This window comes from Tachysurus fulvidraco, chromosome 17 (assembly GCF_022655615.1).
Source record: "Tachysurus fulvidraco isolate hzauxx_2018 chromosome 17, HZAU_PFXX_2.0, whole genome shotgun sequence".
Taxonomy (NCBI): Eukaryota; Metazoa; Chordata; class Actinopteri; order Siluriformes; family Bagridae; genus Tachysurus; species Tachysurus fulvidraco.
The window spans coordinates 7,594,727-7,604,781 of record NC_062534.1 but is presented as its reverse complement, the minus strand read 5'-3'; the positions used below and the strand labels follow the sequence as shown (position 1 = coordinate 7,604,781).

Below are 10,055 nucleotides of genomic sequence, written 5' to 3'. Positions count from 1 at the left end.
GATAATGATTCTATACCACACAACACCACCAATGTGAAATTCCAATGCACACTGACACACATGGTGGAGTGCTGCTACATATGGCCAAGTCTGTTTGAATGTGAAAAGGTCAATCTGTTTCCCACAGGCATTTCAAAGCAGTCTTCTGAACATCTGAGAGTATTTTCTGAGCAGCTGATACACAATGTTTTAATCCTTGTAGGCTATAATAATTATTATTCCAAAAGGTTAAAAACACAATCCAAGGCATTTATAGTAATAAATATGGTGAGTATGGTGAATAACCTTTAGAATAATAAATCACTAAGAAATGTATAAATCTATAAGATTTATTACAAGAATAAATGTTTTTTTTAACAAAATAAATCCCAAGGCATGCACTGGTATAAAAATATGTTCAAATTCAGCTTTGTTTCTTTCAAGTTGTATGCTTGGTCACTTCTGTGCATCAGTGGTCCATATTCATTAAACTAACTGCTTATTCACTATAAAAATGGACTCATTAATGCTCATAATTTTATTGTATATTGCTTTTATATATAATGATTTTTTTATTATTATTTTTATTTATTTATTTATTTTTATTTATTTTAAAGGCAACTAAATGTATCAATTAAAGATGAATGTTAGAAGCATTGTCATTCACAGCTGTAAGGCTGTTTGTTCCCACTATCCAAAATCATGCACTTAGATCATCTGTCAAATCTAAAGCCTCTGTGTGTGAATTATTGTGTGTGTGTGTGTGTGTGTGTGTGTGTGTGTGTGTGTGTGTGTGTGTGTGTGTGTGTGTGTGTGTGTGTGTGTGTGTGTGTGTGTGTGTGTGTGTGAATGGTGTCCCGTGAAGTAGTTTCCCATCCCAGGGAAATTCTCACAGCTTGCACCCACTGTTAGCATGATAGCAAATTAAAGCAAAAAATGAAAAAAAAAAAATAAACATATATATAACATATTTGTCATGACCCTCTCAGACTTCCAACTTGATTTGAAGAAAGCAAAACATGGGGTTAATATTACAATTGAGAGATTCCTAAATCTGCTTCAAAAATACTGAAAAGTGGTGGACACTGGTCAACATTTAAAGGGTGTCTATACAAGATTTTATAGAACATTTATCATTTTAAGCTGAATAAATTGAAATTGGAGCTTAAAAAATAATCTAATGTAATAATCTAATAAATTAACATATTTGAACACATACATACACATTTATTTATGTTCTAAGGGTATCCAAACTTCAATTTGTTTTAAGTAATAACCCTGTTGACACTGGGTTTATTATCAGACTTGTGGATCTCTGACTCAGTTGAGTGCATCAGAGTGCAAATCTGATTTCAACTTAGCAACATATGAAAGTGAGGCATACATCATTTGGACTCTAACACTTGTTACATGATAGCAGAATATGTTATATACACAACATGCTTGGCAGAATATCAACTGTGTGCTGCTATGCCATTTAATAAATTATTCTCAGTAATAAAGTGTTTACCATTTCCCACTTGAAGGGTCCTTGGTTGGTTAAAATCTTAAATAAAACATCATTACATCATATATTATCCATTTTTATGTTTGTGTTTTTTATGTTTATGGTTATGCTTAAAACAAAAAAGTATCATACCACACAAGTGATTCACGTGTACAACAAATCATTTTATTTGTCAGTATCAAAACATATCACAAAGATGTAAAAAAATATACAATATGAAATATATTAATTTAGTAAATAAATATCACATATCAATACAGTCTCCTGAAAGTCACTCCCATTGGTACTGCTTGTGGCTCTTACAGGACTGATAACATTACATGCACATGAGGTATTTTGTGTTTGTTTACAAGGAAACAAACATGCCGGTAGGCTGGATGAAGGTCCGAGAGGCCCTTAAAGGAGCCACACATTTCACTTTTATTGACTTAAGGCGTAGTGAATCTAGCCAGATATTATAAATACATTCATTGTTCTGGAAAGAAAACTAAACTAAACTAAGAGGGCACATTTATCAGGTTAGCACCTTGTAGTCTGGCAACTTGCAGCCACCTCAGACTGTGTATATGATAAACAACGATACAGGCCATCATGAAATAAATGAAGACGCTTCCTGAGAAAATGCAAACACCTGGTATTTTATCCTGTGCCAATACATAAAACAGAGGGCCAATGATTATCTGTTGCAAGGCTCAAATTGTGATGACTGAAGACAACAGACATTCAGGAGCTTCATGTTACATCCAACAAACATCACACATTCACACACTGTGGATCGGACACAGTGAAAACACCACAGGAGTGTTTTCAAAACAAAGAGGAACAAGGCTGGGCCAGCCACTTATTCCTACCCAGAATTACATAGAAATACTGTCAAGTAACAGGCACAATTTTCATTGTCCAGCAATAAAAACAACTGCATTGATCATTTCTAACAACAAGGCCTGAGGCCAGCCTGTGATACTGAATAAAACGGTTGTTTTATATTCTTTTGTACAGCTTTCACTCCTTTCAGTCATGAAACTGAATGAACTTCTATTACTAGATATTTCCAAATGGCCTGGGTGTCTGAAACCCTCCATAAACAGTCTTACTATAACAAAAAAACAGTCCCGTCAGCAAGTAGGTGAAGGAGTTATGGGACTATGATGGGACAAGAAGGACAGTGGACTGGCACCAGCATGGACAGGAATAGAGACAGGAAAGTTGAAAACAGTGCCACTTTTGCTGAGTGCTGGACTGCTAGCCTCTGATGAGCAGGTGGACGTAGCAAGCACTTGTGACTCGAACTGCAGAAGCTGGCCCATGAAGCTGAAGTTGGGTGAGATGATACTGCGGCGCTGCTTGACGAACTCGAAAGCCTCGTCCAACTTGACACGGTTGGTACGCATGAGGTAGGCCAGACAGATGGTTGCCGAGCGCGAGATGCCCGCCTGGCAGTGCACAAAGACACGGCCACCTTTGTTTCTCACAGAGTCTGCACAAAGAAACACAAAATGTCACTTTAAATATACACAATTTAGCAAAATTTGAATTTCCACAAATTAGAAAGATATGTATACACGCAACTGGATGGTTAATAAAAAAAAAAAGACCCTGAGCTGAAAATGGCCAATGGGAACTTTTCTCTAGTTTCAGCTGCAACCCTCCAATTTCAAATGCAAATGACAGCCTACAGTATTGCTTACGGAAAGGGTCGTCTCATTAATAAAACAGGAAGATGGGGCTGAGAGTGGGTGATGGGGTAGCACTCCCTCTGTGACAGGTCTGAATACACAATAGAGGTCCCACCCCCCACTGGGAGAATTGATCCGGGAGGAAAGCAAGCTCAGCGCCAGAGAAACACGCTTTTGTTTGCACAGAACAAAGGAAGAGAAGAATGCTAAGTTGCCCCCTAAAAAAGCAGATTAGTCCATGGCCTGCTGCTTTCCATGAAAAGCGAGTACATCTTGAAACTGGATGAGAGGGGATGATATAAGCCATTGTGACTGTCAAGCATGGTCTGTCCAGCTGGTCGTTTCGGAGGGAACTTTTGAAAATTTGAATTCAGAGAGGGGGAGGGTTGGTGCTTGCCTGCCAAAGGCTGTATATACTAACATCTGCTCTTGTTTTGTCAAACATAGATAAATGATAGTAGATATGCAAAAACAAGACTTACCGATAAATTCGATGGCCTCATTGAACCAGGAGCTAATGTCTGCCTTGTGGTTGTCTTCAACTGGAATGCTCTTGTACTGATAATGGTCCTCAAAATGATTGGGGCAGTTGGCAGAAACATTTATGAGTGCCGTGATGCCCAACATGTCCAGCATGTCTTTACGGGAAGCATGGTAGGCACTTCCAAGATACAGAAAAGGCAGAATTTCCACTGGGCCACCCTAAACAAGTCAAAGAACAACTAATTAACACACTACACAGGATTCATAACGGAAATGTTTGAGAAATATTACGTGTGAAACGAAAGCCTTACCTGGTCGTAGAGAGGAGTAGTACAGCTATTACAGTTTGGTTCGGCGCTACCAGGAGGACAGTTGGCACTGAGAGGCAAACTCAGTCCTTGTGGAGGTGGTGCTTTGGTACACATTTCAGGGAACTCGGATGAAAAGGTGTCGAAGCCGCCTAAGAGAGTGAAATAAAACATGAGGTATTTTAATTACAATACGTCATTGAGCAGTATCAACACTAACCCATGGCTCTCCTGATAGAACATGGCAACGGCTGAAGTAAAGCTGAGTGTCAGAAGCCAGTTCACCGTACAAGGACGCAGAACCATAAATAACATCAGAGGCCACAAAAGGAACACAGCAACAGTGTTTTGGTTACCGCGTACCTTTCAAGAAGAAGACGTGCGCTCCTCGGGGGTTGTTCCGACTCAACGCGGTCACGGCCAGCATCAGAGTTCCGTCTTTTTTCACTTGGCTGAAGTCTAAGCTTCGGTCATCCAGTAGTACCACAGACTGATATTCTCCGGAAAGCAGCTTGCTCCGCGTGTCCTCATTGGGAACAATGTGTTCTAGCCCAAGTCCGCCTCGCGCCCTCCGGCGCACTATTGCGCTAAAACGCACGTTAGTTGAGCCGGATATGTGAGAAGAGCTAAAGGAGAAGAACGACCGGCAGTCCAAAACAAGACAACCAGTCTCGGATCCCTCCAAAAGCGCCCGGAGAGAGCCACAGTCGATGTTTGGAACCTCCATTATGACCATAGTAGGACGACGCACAGGATAAGACAAATCTAAATACATAAAGCGACGTAGAAAAATATATCCGGGCACAAAAGGTATTTAAAACGATTCCTGAACGTATTTGGTAACAATTTCCCTCGTCAACAATACGTGTTAATGTAGCACAATTCTTTCCACGCAATAAACCCTTCGCTTTTCTTGTCCGTTGTTTCTTTCTGATCTCCTCGCATTTGGAGTGTCTTTTATAGCAAAGGGAAACGACGCTCTATCTATCCGCAACCAGTTGACGTCAGAAATCCCGCCCGTTTTGGCAACTGGCCAGAGCGCATTCGCACGTACGTCATGCTTTTGTTCTGACAAAGATCCTGACAAAGCAAAGTAGTGATAAGTTCTAAGTGATCATTCTAATCAAGATTGCATTCACTTTACCAAGCCAAAAAATAAATTGGCAGAATTCTCACAGTCAGTAACAACAACAACAACAACAACAACAACTATAATAATAATAATAATAATAATAATAATAATAATAATAATAATAATAAAAGACAATCTATCCTTTCTCTCTTCATTCTACCGTACTCTATCCAGTTGATGAATTTTTCAAATTTTCCATGATGTTATTGTTTTTATTCTCCTCCTTGTTCTGATGAATAACAAGGTAATTAGGCTAGTGAATACCTGTCACGGCACTCATAAAAGTTTATACTTTGTTTTTATTGTACAGGCCTATGCAGTGTGTAATGCAGCGAAAGCAAAGGCGAACCATAAAAGTTAATCACTGTATAGAAACTGGAGGTCTGGTAAATTTCCATTGCAGAAAACACCTCACAGGTTCAGCCACATTGGATCACAGTACATATTTATTTCAGCATGTTGGACTTCAAGGGATTAAAAATGCTGAGGATCGTGAGCAAGCATTTATCAAACCGTGCTGTTGCTGTAGTTGTAGATTTTGCTGTAGTGAAAAGCTTGTCAATCAGGTTTTGAACAAGTCATGTTTGCAAAAACAATGCCGACAATGTTTTGTATGTAACCCTCTCATGGCATTTGTCAAGTTGCCATGGATGTGGTTACATCAAATTCTGTGGTTTCCCTTTGAGCTATGACTTACTTCTGAATTACGCCATGATCAAAACGACATTGTTTAGTTTCCCATTTACTAAACACCATCTTTATTCTATTACTGCTCAAACGAAGCCAATATTTCATTCTCTGAGCGAAGTCAAGTTCATATACAGGGCAATTCTGGTATTTTTTCTAAATAAAATATTTATAGAAGGGGTTTTTTTGTTCGTTCTATCCTGTACACTGTTCTGAATTGTTTATCTTATTTTCTGTTTCAAAGCCTCAGTGGTCATGCCGAAATGAAAGTAGGACATCACAGAGTACAGTGGGTGACGTCAGCACTGCATTTCTGGTGCCTGAGTCAGGAAGTTGGACCCGTAGGGCACCATTTGAAGCACTTTGAGTGTTGTGTAACCGTAACAGAGGAAGAAACATAAAGTAACATAGGGGGAACTTGCCAAAGAGTGAGAAATGCAGCAACATCTGTCTGCAGTGCTGGATTTTACTGTCCATTCCACACTAGGATGAGTCAAGAATGAAAAGCAAGCCATGTGAAGGGAACATTACTCATGCGTGAAGTGTGAGAATGTGTGTGTATTGGGACAGGGGTGGAAGGGTGTATGGAAAACACAATGTACTGTACCCAGACTTACTTTAAGCAAAAACAAAACTGTGGAGGAGTGGGTGATGAACCAATCCACAATTTCAAGAAAGATACCTCAACATTTACTCAATATTTTGAAGAATTGTGAAATGTTAGCACCACGTTAAGGTGCTGGCCTACTGCTTAAAAAAAGTTTGTGAGCTGCTACTGCTGACTTCTTGAGCTAAAAAAATACACTTAATCCTCGCATGTGAAAATGGGATAAATGTAAATTTCTTTGGATACGAGTATCTGCTAAATGCTGTTAATAAACAATCATTTGTTAGTGTCAGTTCAAATATATATTTGTTATGTGATTTATATTTATAATATATTTTTTTAACACATAAAATGGCACTTAACCCTTACACCAATCCCCAACTCATGTAATGAAGCCATGACATGAACTCATGTACTAAATCCCTGAACTAACAATAACAATACTTGTTACTAGATACAAGACACAATAAACAGACCCTTGATCTATAGGTGAAAAACCTATTTACTGTCAATAATTGCACAAATGAATAATTATGTGAGTCATCCTACTGGCAGTAATTGCACATGTTCATACCACTGTTTTCTGTTTCTTTCGGGTTTTGCTCTCGGTAAAAAAAGAGAACTGAAAGATAAGTATATGCAATATGTTTCCTAAACATAGTATTACTGTCTGGTCACTTACTGACATATGTCTCAGGGCAAATGTCATAAGTCTTTGGAAACTACATGGTATATCCTTTATTGCTCTACTATTATGTAGTGTATCGACTGTTGTATTTTTTCAATGTGGTTTTTGTCTGAAAAGTGGGCCAGTCCAAAGGCTACCCTAAAAAAGTATGTTTTAAGGTGAGATTTAAAAACACCCAGGGATTCTGCATTCCTAATCTCTGAGGGCAGGGAATTCCACAATTTGTGAGCCAAATAAGAAAAAGCCTGATCACCCATAGTTTTTAGCCGTGTTGTTTGGACAGTCAGAAGACCAGCTCCAGAAGAGCATAGAGCACGTGTAGGAATGTAGGGGCTTAACAGCTCACACAAATATTGAGGGGCCAAATTATTCAAGGCCTTGTAAGTGAGCATAAGAATTTTAAAATCAATACGAAAACTAACAGGAAGCCAGTGCAATTTTTCCAGGATAGGTGTAATGTGTAAAGGAGTGAGTTTTACTTTGCTTTGATCACAGGGGCGTTGTCATCTTGGAACTGGTTTGGGTCTCTGGTGTTCAGTGAAGAGAAATAATAACAAAAAATAACACTACAGACACTACAGCAAATAAAGACATACTATACAGGTTGGTTATAGATAGATAGATAGATAGATAGATAGATAGATAGATAGATAGATAGATAGATAGATAGATAGATAGATAGATAGATAGATAGACAGACAGACAGACAGATGTTCATAATTCTATTTGACGTATTACTGCGTCATTTTCAAATTTACTGCGTCAATTTTTTTTTCTTCTACTAAAGAGATTGAAAGTATCCAATCAGCAGCTTTAATATTAATTGTGTAACGTGAATGCAAATCTTAAACATGTTAAAGTTACATCAATCTGTATGGACTGCACAGACCTACACCAAACACACACTGACACATCAAACTGTTTACATGCTGCTTACATCCATCAAACTGTTTACATGCTGTTTTGCACACTTTTTTGCTCTTTTGCACTAACTGTCCAACATTTCAGTCATTTTGCACATACTGTACAATATCTGTCATTTTGCACATAGGGGAGAATGGGGTAAGATGAGCCAGTTTTTACTTATGTGGATCTCCAGGCAAGGGAAACTTAGACAGAAGTACTATGAAGACATCTACTGTTAATTTGGGATGTTGCCTATCAACTGAAAATATAAGAATGCACGTATGATCTAGAAATAAATAAAAGTGTTCATGTGACTCAACTTACCCCAGGCTAGGGGTAAGTTGTTCCCAGTCAGTGGGTAAATTGAGCCATTAGGGGTAAATTGTCCATCCTATTATAAAACACCCTAGTATAAAACAAATAAACCTTTTAAAAAAGTAATTTAACAATACACTTACCTTTCTAAACAATGTTCTTTATTAAAGCTACCTCAAACAACACAAAACAAACCAATTAAAGTTGAATTAAATTAAGGTAACTTCATTGCCCTCAAGGTTCTGAACGAAGCCAATATAATGGTAACTGCTGCATTTGGTTGCAAAAGTTACAATTATAAAGTCACCTACTGACAGAACTGAGATGTCTGGTTCACTACTCTCATCCTGGGAGCTCTCGCACTCAGAAGTGTCATCAAGTGGGACGGGTACATCACTTTCCTCAAAGCTGCTGTATACTAGGGTTTTCTTATTGGTTTGTTTCTTCTTGGACTTTCCTTGTTCTTTGATGCTTGTTATTTGTTTTCCCTTCAGTTTGTTTTTTCTCTTTTCATGTTCCATTTCTATTGCCTGCTTTTCAGGTGTATCAGTTATGATCCTTGTCTTCACCTGCTTTCTCTTTGTCTGTGCCCTAGGCTGCTGACTTTTGGGAAAGGGTAAAATTTCAGTGGGAAACACATATCCAGGGGAGGTGAGGTGTGAATTTGCCCAACATGTTGAAGAACCTGCCTGTGAAGGCAAGTCAGCAGAGGTGGTGGTTGAAGCCATGGGTTGATCTTCTTCAGAAGTAGACAGCACATCAGGGTTTGGTCTGTCTGACACCATGAATGGTTAAAACTCTGCATCAGAGAAAATATCTCTGTTGTAAGGAAAAATCCCTGTGGACCTCAATAGAGAACAGATATTCCATGGTGTCATTGCTGACATGAAAGCCTCGTTCACACATACAGGGATGTGGTATATGCTGGCTGTTTTGCCTGGGTTAGATCTCATCCAACCATCAAGAGCTCTGTTGTAATAGGTCTTGAATGGACCATAGACACTCTTGGCCAGAGGCTGCAGGTGATGAGATTGGGGTGGAATTGTGAGCGTAACAATCCCCTTTCTCTTTGTTAAATCCAGTGCCCTCAGTGAAATATGGGCTTCATGGTTATCAAGGAGTAGCAGTATGGGATGGTCAGAGGAGCACTTGGTATGCTGAACCAGATGGGTCATCTTACCCCACTCTCCCCTAATATACAATATTTCAGTTGTTTGCTGTTTTTGCACAATTCTATACACTATCTCAAGGACCTGCTGCTAAGAAACTGTGTTCATTCTAGTATTACTGCGCGAAATATTGTTTGAACATTCAGTATTCACATACAGTATTTACACTGGTCGGCGCTGTTTCTGTTTACTGTTTATTGTCTTTTGTGTATTGTATTTTTTGTACTTTTTGTATTGTCTTGTAACTTTTTGTCTGCACTGTTTGCACCAGGTTGCACAGTTGCACTTTATGTGGCTAGGACTACTTACAATGTCCTTAGCCCTGTCTATGTTTTATGTAGCACCATGATCCTGGAGAAACTCCTGTTGCAGTACACAGTGAACCGTGTACTGCAACAGCTATATATGGTTGAAATGACAATAAAAGCTTCTTGACTTGACTTGAGTTACAGTTTACTAGTGAAGAAAAGTCACCATCCAACAAACCCCGTGTATGTAGTGCACTTTATAGTCTATGTTACTGTACACTCTGTAGTGCACTCATATAGGGAGTACAGAGCTGTTTGTGACACGTAGAATCCACGTGTCACAAAGCGGA

At 38.8% G+C, this 10,055-nt stretch overlaps 1 protein-coding gene across 1 annotated transcript; it reads right to left on the bottom strand.

Annotated features, from left to right (window-relative positions):
- Positions 1 to 1,629: 1,629 nt before the first annotated feature.
- Positions 1,630 to 4,901, bottom strand: dusp1 (dual specificity phosphatase 1). Its single transcript, XM_027154738.2, has 4 exons — positions 4,317 to 4,901; positions 3,957 to 4,105; positions 3,645 to 3,864; positions 1,630 to 2,963 (listed from the first exon to the last, which is right to left on the bottom strand). Exons 1-4 carry the CDS (start codon positions 4,726 to 4,728, stop codon positions 2,602 to 2,604), a joined length of 1,143 nt encoding a protein of 380 aa, XP_027010539.1. The 5' UTR covers positions 4,729 to 4,901; the 3' UTR covers positions 1,630 to 2,601.
- Positions 4,902 to 10,055: the final 5,154 nt, after the last annotated feature.